The 19458-nt window shown below is 33.1% G+C and overlaps 1 protein-coding gene across 5 annotated transcripts in view; it reads left to right on the top strand.

Annotated features, from left to right (window-relative positions):
• Positions 1-19458, top strand: part of TMPRSS2 (transmembrane serine protease 2) — a 204249-nt gene that overhangs the window by 41254 nt on the left and 143537 nt on the right. For 4 of the 5 annotated variants that reach the window (XM_074213845.1, XM_074213842.1, XM_074213843.1 and 1 more), the window contains exons 2-4: positions 4117-4190; positions 14832-15051; positions 16580-16666. In XM_074213845.1, the coding sequence (XP_074069946.1) occupies positions 4176-4190; positions 14832-15051; positions 16580-16666 (322 nt within the window). In that variant the 5' untranslated portion in view covers positions 4117-4175. Of the gene's footprint in view, positions 1-4116; positions 4191-14831; positions 15052-16579; positions 16667-19458 lie in introns of those variants that run through there. The other variant, XM_074213846.1, reaches the window with a different exon arrangement.

The raw sequence follows: 19458 nt of genomic DNA on the forward strand, positions 1-19458 counted from the left end.
GCCATCTCAATCATGCCCAGACTCCTAGATTCTAATTTGGACCCTCCACTAGGAAACTTTTTTCTTACCTCTTTTATGTGAGAAAAATTTCCCCATTCTACCAGTCCCTTTTTCCTTCTTCCATTGCAACCTTCTTTCTCACCTCTTTCTTTTATTTTTGACAACATTCCAGCATAATCAAATCATTCTATGCTCTTTGTCTATGTAAATGCCTTTTTAAGTGCCCTAATAGTGATTAATTTCTTAGGAGTTACATGTATCATCTTCCTATATAGTAATGTGAATAGTTTAACTTTATTGAGTTCTGAATGATTATACTTTCATACTTACCTTTTTATGCTTCACTTGAATGTTAAATTTTCTATTTAGTTGTGATCTTTGCATCAGGAATGGTTGAAAATCCTCTATTTTATTAAATATCTATTTTTTCCCCGAAGGATTATACTCAGTTTTGCTAGGTAGATGATTCTTGGTTGTAAGCCTAGCTGCTTTGCTCTCTGGAACATAATATTCCAAGCCTTTGATATGGAAGTTGCTAAATCTTGTGTGATCATGACTGTGGCTCCACAATATTTGAATTATTTCTATCTGGCTAATTGAAGTATTTTCTCTTTGAGTTAGCTTTGGAATTTGACTAATATTCCTGGGAATTTTTCATTTTGGTTTTTTTTTAGGAGGAGATTGGTGAACTCTTTCAAATTTTTAAAAACTTTCTTGTTTTAATAAATCATGGCAAATTTCATTTATAATTTCTTGAAATGAGTTGTCAAGATTTTTTTTGATTACAAATGTAGGTAATTTAATAATTCTTTTTTCTTTATTATTTTACTTTTCTAATTACATGCAAAGGTAGTTTTCAACATTCATCCATTTGCAAATTTATGAGTTCCACATTTTTCTACCACCCTCCCTTGCCTCCCTTTCTCCATGGTGGCAAACAATCTGGTAAAAGTTGTACATGAACTATGATGTTTAACATATTTCCATATTAGTCATGTTGTAATAGAGGAATTAGAACAACTGGGGGGGAAATCATGAGAAAGAAAAAACATAAAAGACGTTTAAAAAAATGAACATAGTATGCTTTGCTCTGTAGTCAGACTCCATATTTTTTTTTCCTTTGGATGTGGATGACATCTTCCATAACAGACCTCTCATGGATTGTCCTTGATCACTGAACTGCTGAGAATAAGTTGCAGTCATCATAGTTGATCACCTCACAATGTTGTCATTAATAAGTACAATGTTCCCTTGTTTCTGCTCCTTCACTCAGTATCAGTTTATGTGTGATTTTTCATGCTTCTCTAGAGTCTGGCTGCTCATGATTTCTCACAGAACAACAGTACTCCAAATATTCATGTACCATAACTTATCCAGGTCTTCCCCAATTGATGTGCATCCCCTTAATTTTCAATTCTTTGTCACTACAAAAAGAGCTATTTTTTTATGTGGGTTTTTAATCTGTTTTTTTTTAATGATCTCTTTGGAATATAGACCAAGAAGTGGTATTGCTGGGTCAAAGAGTATGCATGATTTTATTGCTCTTGGGTGATATAGTTCCAAATTGCTCTTCAGAATGTTTGGATTAGTTCACAGCTCCACCAATAATCCATCAGTCTCTTGATCTATTTGCTGGGTCATTTGTTTTAATGATGAGATATTTCATGTTGTTCTGTTTTTTAATTGTTTTATTTATTTATGCCTTTATGGGGAAGACATAACTTACTCATTAAACTAGGAGATACTTCCTTTCCTTTCTGAAACTCTCATCATTCCAATTTTTTCTTATTTTTTATTTATGTCCCATGGAGTCATTAGCTTCCACTTGCCTCATTCCAATTTTTAAGGTATTATTTTCTTTAGTTAATTTTTGTTTCTCCTTTTCTATTTGACTAATTGTACTTTTTAAAGGAGTTGAGTTTTTTTTCCCATTGAATTTTTATATAGCTTTTAACCATTTGACCTATTCTGGTTTTTAAGGTGTTACTTTGTATATTTTTTCCCTTGCTTTATGAAGCTTTAATTGTCTTCTCATCATTTTTCTTGCATTGTTCCTATTTCTTGTCTCAATATTTCCTCTACCACTCATCTCTACTCTTCCAAAAATTCTTGTTTTATTATTTGGGTTCAATGAACATTTTTCTTTGATTTTTTTTGTGGCTATTTTTATGTTGTTGCCTTTTTTTTATTATAAAGATTTTATTTATTTTGAGTCTTACAATTTTTCCCCCTAATCTTACTTCCCTCCCCCCTCCATGGCAATTTGCCAGTCTTTACATTGCTTCCATGGTGTACATTGATCCAAATTGAATGTGATGAGAGAGCAATCCTATCCTTAAGTAAGAAACATAAAAGTATAAGAGATAGCAAGATCAGACAATAAGATATCAGTTTTTTTTCCTAAATTAAAGGGAATAGTCCTTGAACTTTGTTCAAACTCCATGGCTCTTTATCTGGATACAGATGGTATTCTCCACTGCAGACAGCCCCAAATTGTCCCTGATTGTTGCATTGATGGAATGAGTGAGTCCATCAAGGTTGATCGTCACTTCGATGTTGCTGTTAGGATGTACAATGTTTTTCTGGTTCTGCTCATCTCACTCAGCATCAGTTCATGCAAATCCCTCCAGGCTTCCCTGAATTCCCATCCCTCCTTGTTACTAATAGAACAATAGTGTTCCATGACATACATATACCACAGTTTGCTAAGCCATTCCTCAATTGAAGAACATTTACTCGATTTCCAATTCTTTGCCACCACAAACAGGGCTGCTATGAATATTTCCGTACAAGTGATGTTTTTACCCTTTTTCATCATCTCTTCAGGGTTCAGACCCAGTAGTGGTATTGCTGGATCACAGGGTATGTACATTTTTGTTGCCCTTTTGGGCATAGTTCCAAATTTCTCTCCAGAAAGGTTGGATGAATTCACAGCTCCACCAACAATGTAATAGTGTCCCAGATTTCCCATGACCCTTCCAACATATATTGTTGTCTTCTTCTGAGTTTATGTCTTCGTATTTCCTGTTACCATAGTGACTTTTTATAGTCTTTTTTTATTTGTGTGCTGTTTTCTTTTTCTCAGGCTATTTCTTGACTTTGAATTTTAAATTCAAGTTGGGCTCTACTTTCTTGTGATTGTCTAGGTGTTATCTTAAACTTCATACTTTTTCTTGTTGCTGTTTTTCAGAACATTTCTGGGAGTTTGCAAATTTTGATTCTTGCAAACTGAGTTGATCCTGGGAGACATGTTACCAGTGCCCCTACTCCCTTGTTTCTCACCTCCTGCTCTCCTCTCTATCCTGGAATTGTGATGTAGAACTATATTAAATAGAGTTGCCAATCAGTGCCAGTGAAAGATCTCTTTCTGACTATTTTTTTGACACCCTCCCCCCATTGTTGTACTGAGAGCTCCTGAAGATACTTCTTCTGTCATTTCTGTTGCTTCTGATGTGGGTATGGGCTCCAGGCAGGAGACCTCCACCCTGGTGACCTCTTAAGTTTTCTTAGGCCACAAAAATGTCCCATTCCAATCTTTAGCTGACTTTTTCTCTTCAAAATTTGATTTGAGGTATTATGTTAATATTGTTGGGAGGGGATGTTAGGAAAGTTCAGCTGAGTAACTGTCTCTAATCTGCCATCTTGGGTTCACAGATTAGTTATGTATCTTTAAAAAGCAATTATACTATTTTTTAGTAACATGGGTAGATTGAATTCTCCAGAAACAGATAACAAGATAAGTGAGGTAGAAAGAACCCTGCCCTTAGAATGAGGAAAATTTGGTTCTAGATACAAACTGTGCAACCAACTCATTGGGTAACATTGAGCAAGGTGCATAAAAGCTTTGGATCTCAATTTACTCATGCAATAATTGATGAGATTGGGCATTTAATATCCCTTCTGTCTCTAAAATTTTGTGGGAAGAAATGAACTTGTTTTTTGGGAGGGTGGGAGAATAAGAGAATGAAGAGTACTGATGTTAGTAGCAATTGATGGTGTTTTTTTCCAATTTTAAGTAAGTTAAATGATTACAGTTACTTTTGAAGACATAAGTAATCAGACTTTAGAAGAACAACTGTTACAAAAATATTATATTCCTTTTATTTATTCTTCTAGGTCATTAGGAATTTTCCATTTACTTTAGTTTGCCTGATGTTGTTGCTGTTAAAATCAAAATGGCTTTAAATTCGGTAAGTTGTTAATTATTAACTTTTAATCTCTTTAACTACTTTAAGTTCTTTAACTACTTCTGGAAAGTCTTTGGGTAATATGGTCCATGGCTTTAAAATCTATTAATTGAACAAGGAAAAATGTATATATATATATATTTTTTTTTTTTCTTATTTTATCTATATTTTCCATGGTAGAGGTGAGTCTATGATATGAGTAGTGGTATATAAACCAGCTTTAGAGTGATTTATTTTATCAGAACTCTGTCTATGGGCGTGGTCTGTGATGTGATATCTTTTATTAATTCTCATCATATTATCATTTCCTATTTTGTTTTGGGATATAGAGATTGGAGAAAAAAGGATGGTGGACAAAAGAAGGAGGATGAAATTTGGGGAGAATGACATGACAAAATGATTCTATATGTGTGTGTGTGTGTGTGTGTGTGTGTGTGTGTGTGTGTGTGTGTGTATGTATGTGTGTCTGTGATGATTTCCCTTATGTATAGGGGAAGAAAGAAAACAAAGAAGCTATTCTTCCTTATTAAATGGGGGAAGGCATATCTTATTCATTAAACCAGAAGATATTTCCTTTCATTTCTGAAACTCTCCTCTTCTCAATCTATTACAAGAATATATAGAGTAACTGACATCAATTCCCCAGTCTCTTCTATTTAGATAGCTGGGAATTAGAGTTATTGTATTTGTTTTTCTTTTTTAAATCTAAAAAAAATCTTCCTATTTAATAGGATACCTGCCTCTTTATTTTAAATTTTAAATCACTTTATTTTTACAACCCTATACTTGTGTTGGATTGATTTCTTTTTGATATCATGTGTTCAAATGACTTTTATGCAGCTTAAAAAATGCTTACAAATTGTATTTGTTCACTTTTGTTCCTATTATGTCTCCATTAAGATTAAGAATCACACATATAGCTTTCCCTGTTTTTGTGGTACTCTATAGTTATACTCTCTGGACTATAGAAAAATTTATTGGTGAATTATTGGCAGAGAAGTTGGCCAATATATGTGTGTTCCTTTAAAAGGAATGTTCCTTTAGAGGTAACATTGTAAATACTATTTTAATTATTAAGCTGCCGTGGAATGTGGGCATGACCTGCCTTTATAACACCTGATAAAAAGATGCATAATTATGATAGCTAAAATTTATTTGCAACTTTAAAATGCAAAGCATTTTATTCATCTCATTTGCTTTTCACAAGAACTATGTGAAGTAGGCTCTCTTATTTTCACCATTTTGTATATAAAATGTATGTGATATTTGTTCAAAGTCCATAAAAGTTGTGTGAAAATTAATTTATTGATGAAATGATCACATTTTGTCAGTGTTTGAATTTAAGTGACAGGCATTAGCAAAAATATAGATATATAATAAAACAATTCATAATTTGATTTTTAATGATAGCTATTAATTCATGCAAACATTTGAAGGTACACTCTATAAATCACTTTCTTCCTGTTAGATTAATAAATTTTAGAATATTCCCTTTTGTTCTGTGTTTGTATATGTTTATAGATTTAGTTTTGATTATTGGGTAAGAGATTTGAAGGGAGTTAGTTTTCTCACATACTCCACCAGAAACTTTATTTTGAATAGTAAAAATGTAGTAAAATGACTTTTAAAAAGAAAATAGAAATCAGTAAATTGAAAATGAACAAAAAGCAAAGTGCTGTTACAGGAGTTTTTAAAACTTGTATAGTACTAGTGGCAATTCAAATAGAAAAGGAAAAGAAATACATTTTCCTGTGGGTTAATCTTATAAATTATGTATTTAAAGAAATTAAGCAAAAATTAACACTGGTAAAAGAAATATAATAGGAAAGACAATAAGATCTTCAAATCAAGTCAGCTTATTCTCTGATGTTTTGTATATTTGCTGCAAAGATGGGAAAAGGTGAAGATGGATGGAAACATATGGGAAACAATCATGTAGGAGAAAGAAATGAGAGAAGTCAAAGGTTCTATAGATGCTCCATGGTATTATGAAGACCTTAGTTTAAAAAATTGTCAGTCACTGGATATCAGAATAAAATTGACTATCTTTAAGTAGAAAAGGAAAAAAAATTATGGAGGAGGAAGTTGTCCCTAGGTCAGTTGTTTGAACAGTTATATTATCACCTCAGCAGAGCAAAGAATAAAATTCATAACAGACAAGAAAACATGATAATGAGAAGAAAAGAAATGGTGTGCAATCAATATTTAACAAAATATCCTATTCAAGATGGAAAAATAGGAATCAGGCAATAGAAGAAGCATCAATACTGACTATAATAATTTCATGGAGAAGCTAAATCAGTGCAAAATAATTACAATAGGAAGTTGAAAAATGCCTTAAGAAATATCTGACCTGGTTGCCAAATAGAAAATGATGGCTTACAAAAGCATCAATCAGTTAGAATGAATACTTGTCAATAAAGTCTTATAAAAAAGAATGACAAATTATTTGTAATAAACCAGGGAAAAACATTGGAGGGTAAAATCAGTCCTTTCCAAAAAAAAACCCTCTCATCTTGGGGAGATATTTAACTAAGGAAAGTAATCCCAATGACATTCAAGGATAAAAACAGATAAAATAACTTCAGAAAGAAAAAAATGTAAAGCATCTGCAAAAGTTATTACAACAAATAGTTTTCTTCATCAAGAATAGTGCAACCACAACACTTGATATCTATACATTACAGTCCCTGAAGTATTTACTTCTTTGAAGTAGAAATGGCCCAAAAGAGAATAAGGATTGGAATAGCAGCAGGATTGGACCAACAATGTATAGAGATCATCTGATGTTATTATAAGGAATTTGAGGGATTGTGTATAAGGTAGGAAGAACATTGAGGAAATGATTTAAAAGGAAGGAAAGCTACTAAAGGGGTGGGAAAAAGTTTGAGACTTTATTGATACAAAAAAAAAAGATTTCTGAGAAAATAATAACCTCTATGACCACTGTCTCATCTATAAAAACAAATAATTATGAGAACCAGAATCTAGATATAAATTGAGAGCATCTTTGATGAAGCTATAACTAGGAAACAAGGAGACCTTCTTAGATATTCAACAATGGACCATATTTACTTCAGTCATAACTGACTGAAAAGGTAGAGAATATAAAATTCCATTGTATTTACTGTTTGCTGTTTACAAAGCAGGATTTTACTTGGCAGAGCCATAAAGGATCTTTTAGAAGGTTACTCCAATTCATATATTAAGGTCATTCAGGACTCCTTGCACTACGAGATAGCAGAAATAATCCTATTTAATGACCTGCTCACAATAACTATCATATGTGATATAAACACTGGAATTTATGTACTCACAAAATGTATTTTGCCACCCTGAAAGAGGATATCCAATTTAGAGTTCAGATTGAGGAGAGATTTTCAGTTGATGGTTATAGATTCACCTCATGGCAGATTACATTGCTTTGACTGCATCAAGCCCTAAGACATTACAGAGTCTCCTGGAAGAGATCTGTAATTATGCAAAAAAAAATTTGGCTTGTTAATACCTGTAGAAAAAAAGCCAATGAATGAGAATTATTGCTCAGATATCAGCATACACCAGAATGGGCACCCTATGGAGCTTGATTAACAATATGTAAATCTGGAACAGACAATTCACTTCCACCCACACATAAGCTGTACTCACATTTCTAAAAGAGTAGGAAAGGGGGCTGGCTTGCTTTTTGGAAAAGTACAGAGTACTTTTTGGTAGCTTATTTAAGTTTTTTTACTAACTTTTATGGGAAATTAAAGGCAAAGCTTTTATAATTAATATTTTACTAATATTGTAACATGACAGCAGGCCCTTGAAGACTATTGTTTGTCAAGAGGTGTCAAGAAGGCCCTTGAAGTGAGCAGGGTATAAAAATGAAGAATTCCAAAGAGCTAGAGATGATCAGTGGTCAGAATGCTCCATTAGTTAGCCTCATGATTACAGGAGGAAGTGAGGAAGGCCTTCCAGTATGTTTCATCCTCTGGTGAATTTGGGATGATACAAATGAAATGCCCAGAATAGGTAGATATAGATAATTTGCTATATGTATTATTAGAGTAAACGCCATTGATATCTGAGAAAGTAAGTAAAGTAATCAGAGATTCAATATAGAGGAATGAACAGTGGATCAATATTATAGTTAGAAAAACCTATGTTCAAGTCACCCTGGTGATTCCTTACGATGAGACTGTGTGCAAGTCATTTAATTTCTCAGGATCTTCAAGCAATTATCTTGAGACTAAATCACACATTTTCCATTGGATAAATGGACAAAGGCATGTGAATAGGTAATTTCTTAAACTATCAATATTATGTGAAATGCTTCAAATGACTAATAATTAGAGAAATGCAAATGGAAGAAACTCTGAGTTTAATATCTTATTCCCAGATTTCAAAGTTGATTAAAAAACATAAATGATTACTGTTAGAGTAGCTACAGAAAATAGGCCCACTAATGTGATGTAGACAGCTGTATGGTGGGTTAGGAATCAGATGACCTCTTCCTACTCCCACAATAGTTAATAGATGATAAACATTTATTAAAATCTCTAGTCATACTTGTGCAAATGTCAATTCAATACTAACCAGAACTGTTGCAAGCAAGAAAATTGTGGTATAGACATGGGGCAGGTAGAGTTAACTTTTCTTCCAGGTGAATTGATTTAGGACCCAAATATAGATCCTTTTCTAGTCCTTGGCAGGAAATTCTAGAAGTACCATGGAATCTCTTTGCTGTCTGCTTTTTAAATCTTCTTTCTGATGTTTCATTTGTTTTGTCTTCTGAACTTCTTCTAAACTACCTTGAGAATTGCTTCTAGCTGATTTTAATGGAATATGATTTTAATTAAAGTAATACTTCCTTCAAACTTCTTGTTTTGAGTGTTCCAAATGCTGAATAGTGACTCAGACAAGCTATGAACTGATCAAGTTATTCTGGAAAGAAATGTAGAAGCATGCCCAAAAAGTTACTAAAATATGACTCTGATCTACCCAAGGAGATCAAAGAAAGGAGAAAAGGACTCATTTGTACAAAAAAGTTATGGCAACTTCTTTTTCTTAGTTGTCAGCAATTCTGGTCAGTTAGGGAGTGGTTCTACAAATAATGATATATGACTATAAGGAATATTATTGTGCTTTGTGAAATTATGAAATGAATGGTTTCAGAAATCCCAGAAGACCTATTTGAATTGATGTAGAATGAAATGAGCAAACAGAAACAGAAGAGATTGCATGATAATCTTATTTTTAAAAAAAACTTTTAAAAACTTCAACTTTTTGCTTTTACAGCAATGATCAACCAAAAATGCTAGAGTACTTTTGATAAAAAAGCATTTTTCTCATTTACCCTAACATTTTTGATGAAAATGCTAGAGTACTTTTGGGATTAAATGGCTTACCCAAGGCTACACAGCTAGGTAATCATTAAATGTCTGAGGCTGGATTTGAACTCAGGTACTCCTGACTCCAGGGCTGGTGCTCTATCCACTGTACCACCTAGCCATCCCTTAGAGTACTTCTTGAAAGAAAGATGATGAAACAAAAATGCTGATAAGACATGTTTTTGGACATTGTCAATGTAGGGATCTGTTTTATCTGACTATGCATATTTTTGCAAGGTTTCTTATATCCCTCCCATCCCCAAAGTTGGATGGGTAGTATGGAAAGGGTAGTAAATATAAAAGTGGGTCACTGAAGCAATGTCCAGCAAAGAAGAATAGGAAGTTCAGAAAAAATTAAAGACAATTAGTACAATTTTGAAAATTATATTTTGAAATTATTATTTATTTTTAAAGTATCAAGGTATACACAATGAACAGCTGCAAGTTTCACTATTGTTGACTTTTTCTGTTAAACTATCTGGAAATGGCCATTTTATTTTGTTCTTGTTTCGTTAACAGTTTTTTTTTTTGGTTTGGTTTTTTTTTTTTTGCAAGGCAATGGGGTTAAGTGGCTTGCCCAAGGCCACACAGCTAGGTAATTATTTAAGTGTCTGAGGCGGGATTTGAACTCAGGTACTCCTGACTCCAGGGCCAGTGCTCTATCCACTGCACCACCTAGCCACCCCATGTTCACAGTCTTAAGAAAAAGATTAAATTATAGGTGATTGGGTAGTCTACACTGGTGAAGTGTATGCCTATGTGACTATCAATGAAATCACAAATGCATACTCTTCTCCCTCAATTCTTTGAAAAAAGAATATAGAAAAAAATGAGAAAAGAACATAAAGGAAGAAAATTACTGGAAGAAACTTAGACAAGAATAAAAAGAATTAAATTTTTCTCCCCTCAAATCAAGAACTAATGAAGAAAATGATTAAGATGGGATTTAGAATAAAACATTTGGAGAAATCATTAAAATCAACCAATAAAAGACAATCACTGAATGTAGGAAATGATGATGTTTGCCCTTTATTCTGGAAGAAGACCATGTCATCAGAGAGGTGATACCATGAAAAGCACATAAATTGGATTTGAATGAGGGAGTGCTGTGCTAATGTAGGAAATGAAGAATTATTAAAAGTAGAAGATCAGAAGAATCATTGAAATATTCATAGAAATGGAAAACATTGAATCATGTGACAGTCTTGGAAAACATCATAATGCATTGATCTTAGGATTAAATATTGTAGAAAATTAAGGAAAAAAGGAATCTGTACCTCAAGAAGTTATCAAAGTATACTTCATAGAGTTTAAATAAGCAACAGAAAAATTGATCATTTTTTGGTTCCCTGACACATTATAATTTTACTCTAATTGTTATAATTGACAGTCAGGGAAAAATGTATACCAACTAACTGCCTGAAGACAGAAATTATTTATTAATCAGGGTTTTGGAAAATTTCTTTAGGAAAGTAAAGGGATGATTGATAGACTATGAATACACATTTTTCTACTCAGAAAGCTTCAGTTTTCCTAAAGAATGAAACGTGCATTTGTAGATATAATGATCAGAATTGCTTAAATTTCCCTCATGTGTTCAAAAACAGTATTGATTGCTGCAGCAGCCTACTGATGAATTTGCCTGCCTTTAGACTTTTCTCACCCCAATACATCTTCCATTCAGCCACTGATTTCCCTAAAATGCAGTTCTGATCATATCAATAAACTCCAGTGCTTCCTATTACCTCCAGGAACAAATACAATATATTCTGTCTGATATTCCAGGTCCTTCATAAACTAGCCCCCTGCTGTCTTTCTATTCTTCTTATACTTTACTCCCCAACTCCTACTCTTTGATCAAGTGACATTAGCCTCCTGTTTGTTCTACAAAGACACTTCATCTCTCTGCTCCAGGCATTTTCTCTGGTTTTCAGCACTACCTTCTCTCTGACTACTTACTAATCTCCCTGGATTCATTTATGTTCCCACCAAAGTTGCAACCTTTATGGGAAGACCTCCTTAACCCCTCTTAATTGTAGTGCTTTCCCTCTTTTAATTATTTCCCATTCTGTATATTATTTGCTTTGTAAATATTTGCATGCATGTTGATTATAATTATATTTAGATTACAAGCTCCTTGAAGACAGGGACTGGTTTTACCTCTTTTTTGTATCCCTCCCAGTACTTGGTATAGTGTCTAATATATAGCAGGCACTTAATAAAAATTAATTGAATTGAATTTTAATTGAAGTGGGAAATTGTCAGAATGTGGGAAATGTATATATATTTGTATATCTTCTCTTATAGAGGAAGACAGGCAGAATGGGATAAAAGAAAGGAAATGGCATAATTCATTAAAAAAATGCTGGATTTGAAATTACAGAACTGAGTTTGAATACTGACTTTTCTTACTATCTAAATTGACCTTGGACAAGCTATTGAAAAGCTGTGATTCTGTTTAACTGCCATGTTGGTGAAGGCAAAGGAGAATTCTGATGATGAAAACCTTTGTATAATTGTTTTGAGAGGTTGCATAAATATTACTCCTTAAAATACAGAAAAAAAAGCAAATATCCAATCAGAGATCAATCAATAAACATTTATTAAGCACTTATGCTTACTGACTGACTGCATTGTTCAATTGCTGAGGATGCCAGAAAAACAAAAACAAAAGGCAAAAAAGCAGTCCCTCCTCACAGGAGTATACATTTTAATGGTAGAGACATTTCCCATTTTATCAAATCTGAATCTATAGCTAGCTCCTATTTAAATATGTATTAAGATTCACTATTGTTCTATTAGAAACCAGGAGGGATGGGAATTCAGGGAAGCATGGAAGGATTTGCATGAACTGATGCTGAGTGAGATGAGCAGAACCAAAAAAACACTGTACACCCTAATGGCAACATGGGGGCGATGATCAACCTTGATGGACTCACTCATTCCTTCAGGGACAATTTGGGGCTGTCTGCAATGGAGAATACCATCTGTATCCAGAGAAAGAACTGTGGAGTTTGAACAAAGACAAAGGACTAGTACCTTTAATTTAGAAAAAAAAAAACCTGATATCTTATTGTCTGATCTTGCTATCTCTTATACTTTATGTTTCTTCCTTAAGGACATGATTTCTCTCTCATCATATTCAATTTGGATCAGTGTATACCATGGAAACAATGTAAAGACTGGCAAATTGCCTTCTGTGGGGGGAGGGAAGTAAGATTAGGGGAAAAACTATAAAACTCAAATTAAACAAAATCTTTAATAAATTAAAAAATAAATATGTATAAAGATTTATATGCATATATATTTATAATTTATTTACATACATAAAGCGATTTATATACATAAATAAGCTCACAAAAAATAAATAAAGAGCAAGATGGCAGGAACCTTTAGAGCAGAAAGTACTGGTATCTAGGAGTACCAAGAAAGACCTTAGAAAGTAAAGGATCTTCTGAGCTGGGCTTTGACTCTAGGAGGTAAAGCTAAAGAGGGAATTTCTGGCAAAGAGAATAGCTTAAAAAGTCCACAGAAATGAAAGCAAGCAAGCAGATCAGTGTAGATGGACTATAGGGTACATCAAGAAGTATAATTTGTAATAAAATTGAAAGATTTTGAGCCAGGTGGTAAAATGCTTGAAATTGTAAGAGAACTTGAGACAGGGAAATGAGTGAGGAAACTTGTAGTAGTCCAGACAACATGAGATGAAAGCCTAGACTATGGTGGTGGCTGTGTGAGTGGAGAGATAGGGGTGAGGGAGATGAAGAAGAAGAAAGAGAGGAAATAGATACATGTGTGTTTATATATGTGTGTATCCATATTTATATATATGCTATAACTGAGAGTAAGTAGTTAAGGATGACACCTAGGTTGTAAATATAGATGTGGGAAAGCTGGAAGGTGCTCTTAACACTAATAGCCATTATTCTAGATTCATTCCTTATCTTCTCTTTGGAGGAAGATTGTTTTTCAGTTTTGTTTTTAGGTGCTGGGGATAAAAATTAAAACAAAAGGCAAACAGTCTTAGGAAAAGAACTTCTCTTTTCCTGGGTTAAATGAAGACAAGTACATAAGGTTGTCTTGAGGAGGCAGAGAGCTCTATCAATGAGGATCATTTCTTGGACTATTTTAATAGCTGTCTGATTGTGCCTTCTTTTCTTGAGCAATTTTGATGGTTGTTTAATTCTGTTTTCCTTCTTTTCCTTTTTTTAATTCCTCCTCCACACAAAGACCAATGTTTTTAAGGCAGATATCTGATTGTCCCCTACTCTGTTAAAGAATTTTTAGTTGTTTCCCTATTGCTTTTAAGATAAAATACAGTTTCCTTAACCTAACATTCCAGAGCTGCAAAAAGATACCTTCTTGTCCCCTCCCCTCTCCTCCCACCTATTACACAAACATTATTCTAGTCAAACTGGGCTACTTGCTTGTACTTGTGGTACAATCCTATCTTCTCTCTGCCTCTAACAACCCTTATCTTCTTTCCATAATTGGCTGGGATTCCACATCCTTATCTGGGAGACTTTTCTGATCCCTCTGCCTGAATGTTCTCTCTTTTTTTTTCCTGGAGTACTTTATTTGGATCTCTTTTGACCCCTTACCTGTCTTTCATGTTTTCTGTGTATATTTTGTACACAGTTATTTAAACAAAACTTAAGCTGTCATTTTTAATCCTTTTAACACCAGTTGTTTTTTTTCCTCCTCCTTCCTTTCTTCCACCTCCCTTTAAATTTCTCCTTTCCCTTCTTCCTCTTCTTCCCCTTCTTCCTCTTCCTTCTCTAGAATTGCCTCTACTAATATAGTTTGGGCTGATCTCTGTAATTCACAGTTTCTAAGAATTACTTGGGACCTGGAAAAGTTTTTTACTTAGAGTCAAACCATAGGGATAAGTCAAAGGTGGGACTTGCAGGTAGGTTTTTCCTGTCTCTAAATCCACCTCTCTATCTACTATGCCAAGTGGCCTTTATCACCTAGAATTCATTAGTAAATACTTAACAAATGTTCGAATGAATATCACTTCTTATGTATAGGAGATAAAATTGCTATATGCCTATCTGAAAATTTGATAAAATGAAATCATTATCAGTTCATTTTTCTATTTTTCTTAGAGTAAATTACATTGATTTAATATTAAAATTAATATTAAAGATTCTATTTAGATCATTTTACTGTATAGGATGAATGTTGCTTTTTTATCTTGTTAGAACTAGATATGATTTTTAAAAATTATTTAGGAATTTGCATTTTTTTCCCCTTCTCAATGATTTAGGGGCCACCAGCATTTGGACCATATTATGAAAACCATGGTTATCAACTGGACAACTATCCTCCCAGACACCTTGTGAATTCTAATGCTTATGTACCTTACTCAGCTCCATATAGTCCTTCAGCAGTGCCACAGTACATCCCAAGAGTTCATACTCATACTTCAACACCAGCAGAAGTCCATTTACGACAAAAATCTTCTTCTGGAACAATATTTACTTCAAGTATGATCCATTTTACATTTTTTCCTAAATAAAGGAATCTTTATTTTATAGTCCTTCCCTATTCATCAAACCTTCTCTTACTATTATTTCCCAAGATAAATCCTCTGTAAACTTTACCATCTCATACTGTTTTATCTTCTTCAAAAGTTTGCCCATGATATTTCTGCTGAATGTTCAAATCCTACCTACTCTGCAAGACCCAAACTTTTTTTCATATGCCTTCTTGAAATTATCAAGCTCACTGTGACCTCCCTCAAAGCTAAACTTCATAGCACTTATTTTTCTATTAAATGTTGCTTCACACTTACTATATGTTCTCAGATGAACATGTCTTATCTTTCATAGCATTGTAAGCCTAGAAAGCAAGGACAATATCTTATTTTACCTTGATTTCTTTTCTAGCACAGTGTTATGTGTATGTTTGCTCTATTAATGAATTAAATTTCATTGTGAAGATTAGCTGATAACAAAACATTTTGGTGATAACTTTCCAGGTTTGAACTGTTTCCTTGGAGTCAGCATAGCAAACTTTCTCTGTGGTAGATCATGGGATGTTACCCAGAGAAATTGAATAACTTGAGCAGGGTGACATAAGTAATAGGAAATAGATCTCAGAATGCAGCTGAATCTTCAGAATCTGATATCAGCCCTCTTTTATTTATTAATTTATTTTTATTTTGAGAAAAATGGGGTTAAATGACTTGCTCAGGTACACACAGCTATCACTTGTCTGATGCCACATTTGAACTCTGGTCTTTTTGACACTAGGCTGGAACTCTATCCAAAGCAGAGAGCTCTAAACATGTTCTCTCTGTGTTCCTCCCTCTCCCCCCTTCAACTTTCTTTCTGCTTCATTCTGTTGCTTTTACCAGTCATTTTCTGAGTAAATGCTGGCAAGTTGATTTGTTTGTTTCTACTTTGATTTTAACATCTCTGTACAGTCATTTTAATGTTCACCTAGTACTCAGATTTCCTAAAATTTCATATATTTCTTATTAATGTTTGCTCTTCTTAGTAATAATAGTTTATCACTCTAGTATAGTAACTTTTTTTAAAGAATATTTGTAATGTCATCCATTTTATTATTTAGGGAGTCTCTTTAATGTAACATATCTAGTTATTTATTCCTAAGAGTTTGATTCCTGTAACTTTGAGGAAAGTTGCTAACTTGGATTTATCTATGGGTGACATCCATAGCATGAGGTTTGGATGGATCTGTAACTGTGTAGATCATTCCCACAATGTTGAGATCATGGATCTATTGAAATAGTTTTAATAAACTGCCTTTGCTTCTTGCTTTTCATGCAAAAAAAGCACAAGTTATAAATCAATCACTGATATCATGTATAGGCAGTTGTAGAGATGTTTATCCAGGTAATTTTTTTTTAATTCTTAACAGACATTTTAACAAAAATAGAAAATTAAGCTTTTAAAAGTCTATACATTTTAAATAAATTACAGCATGTGGGTAAGTAGACTGGTGATAGTCTGACTTTGTTATAAGCTTTCCATTTCCTCTTTATTCTAGGGACTAAGAAAATCATATGTGTTGCCATGAGCATTGGAGTTATATTAATTGGTGCTGTGATTGCAGCTATCTTTCTTTGGAAGTTTGGTAAGTATGTTTTCTCTAATTGTTTTAAGGAATTCCAATGTATGTTATAATGAATTCTAATGTATTATGTGTATTCCAAACTCATTATTAAAATTTTGTGGATTCCTGTCCTGTATTATCATTTATTAGTGAATGACTGAACAAATTGTGGTAAATGAAGGTATTAGAATATTACTGTATCTTGGGGAATAATATATGAACAAGTTGCTTGAGACAGCTTACTAAAACTAAATATAAAACAGATGCAGATATACATTAGTAGAGGAAGTTCATCATTTGAAGTGATGAAACTTGTTGCAATGATTTTTTTTGCCAGTTAATTGCTTCTTTTTTGGGGGGGGGGAGGTTTCAAGGCAATGGGGTTAAGTAACTTGCCCAAGGTCACATAGCTAAGTAAGTATTAAGTGTCTGAAGTCACATTTGAACTCAGGTCCTCCTGAATCCAAGATCAGTGCTCTATTCATTGAGCCATCTAGTTGCCCCCAACTGCTTCCTTCCTAATTCTAACTAAATTTCTTTAGTTTGTATGGAATCTTTTATTTTATGGAATCAGAATTATCTATTTTTATCTCTTGTAGTCGAGATCTCTATCCATCACTATCTATTATTGTGAACAGTATACATTATTTTCCTTTGTTTTGTTTATGATATGACTGTTTATATCTAGATTATGTATCTTTTTGGAACATTTCATGGGAAATATTCTGAAACATTGATCTAATCCTAATTTCTTCCAGACTATTTTATATCACTTTCCAGTTTTTATACCAGTTTTTGTCTATAAATAATAGTTTATAGAATTGGGTTTATTAAATACTACTGTCTTAGTGCTTCTGGATCTTGGATACTAAATCTATAAACTGATCATTTTTTTTTAACCAGTACCAAATAGTTTTTTATGATTACTACTTTTAAGTCTGTTTTCAGAACTGGAACTGTTAATATTCCTTTGTTCCCATGGAAGGTGTGTGTGTGTGTGTGTGTGTGTGTGTGTGTGTGTGTGTGTATTTTTCTTGAGATTCTGGACTTTTTGTTCCTCCAGAAGAATTTTGTTTTGAATTTGTCTAGTTCTCAAAAGTGATTTTTTGGTAGTTGGATTGGCTTGGCACTGAATCTGTAAATTAATTTAGGTATTATTATCATTTTGTTATGTCACTGTGGCCTTAACATGAGCATTTAAAATCTCTAAAATTTTGTAGTTGTGTTACTTTGTGCCTCTTGGTAAATGTACATTTAGATACGGCATATCCTTTTGAATGAAATTTCCTTTTTTTTTTTTTTGGTGTTTTATTGTATAATGTATAAAAAGCTGACAATTTGTGGGTTTACTTATCTGCTACTTTTTCAAAGTTATTTATATTAAAAATTTTCAAATTTTATTATTTTCCTTATTAAAAAGCATTTATTTTCTGTTTTTTTGAGATGTATTTTTAACTTATTGATATTTTATTTTTGTCTTACTTACAGATCCATTCCCACTTAGTGACAGCTCTCTTTTAACAAAGTAAAATAGTTAAACAAAACTAATATTACAGTGACTTTATGTGAAAGTGTGTGATATTCCACATCTATTTCACCTCTTTATTTAAAAAATGAATAGAAATATATATTTTTCCCTCTTGTCACCTTCCACATTGGTGGGAAAAGGAAAAATGAAACAAATTTATGATAACAAAAAAGCTTTTATTTTCTTTTTTTCACTCCCTTTTCAATAATCAATTAAAAAAAAGAATATAGTCATAACAGATAAATTTGTCACATCCCTATCTTATTTTGTATTTCATCCATAATTTCTTTGGCAAAAGATAGTCTAGTGCTTCATCTTCCATCTTCTAGAATTTCTATTTGATTTCATTGATTAGAATTCTAAAGTGTTCAAATTCATTTATAATGTTTTGATAGTATAAATTATTCTCCTAGTTATATGTACTTTATTTCATATCAGTTCATACATTTCTTTCTAGTTTCTTTTAAAAATGTAAATTTTATCAGTTCATTCAGAAAAAAATTATTACCTTCATACACCTAAAATTGTTTTACCATCTCTCAATAGATGGGTGCATTCTTATTTTCTTTATAGATGAGTACATTCTTATTTTCTTTTTTCCTTTTTTCTTGCCACTACAAAAGGAGCTGCTATAGATATTTTTGTAGGTATAGATGCTTTTCTTCTTTCTTTGATCTCCTCAGAATATAGACCTATAGTGTTCTACTGAGCCACACATGCAAAATTTAGTGACTTTTGGAGCATAGTTTGCTTTCCAAAATAGCAGGGCCAGGGACAGCTAGGTGGCACAGTGGATAGAGGTCTGACCCAGGAGTAAGGAGTACCTGAGTTCGAATCCAGTCTCAAACACTTAATAATAACCTAGCTGTGTGATCTTGGGCAACTCACTTAACCCTATTGCCTTGAAAAAAAACTAAGAAAATGACAAAACAAAATAGCTGGGCCAATTCAAAACTTAGCCAAAAGTACATTTTCACAAAGTTCCTCCAAAAATTGTAATTTTCCCTTTTTGGCATCTTTGCCATTATTATGCTTCTGGAGACAGATCCCAACTTTAAGGGAATGTGCAGTGATAGCTGAGGAGCAGTTAATGGAATTGACTCTGTAAGTAAAGTATTTCCTGATAGGGAACTTGTATATCTCTTTGTTTCAGACCAGGAGGTTTTGGTTCTAGAGATTCCAGGACCATAGAATCTCTCTGATGTTGGAGATGTGAGACAGGAAAATGAGAGTGGAATGAGAAAAAGGCTTGAATCCTCCCAGTGTGACTAAAAGCCTCAGAATA

Source organism: Macrotis lagotis, chromosome 1, assembly GCF_037893015.1.
Source record: "Macrotis lagotis isolate mMagLag1 chromosome 1, bilby.v1.9.chrom.fasta, whole genome shotgun sequence".
NCBI classification, from domain to species: domain Eukaryota; kingdom Metazoa; phylum Chordata; class Mammalia; order Peramelemorphia; family Peramelidae; genus Macrotis; species Macrotis lagotis.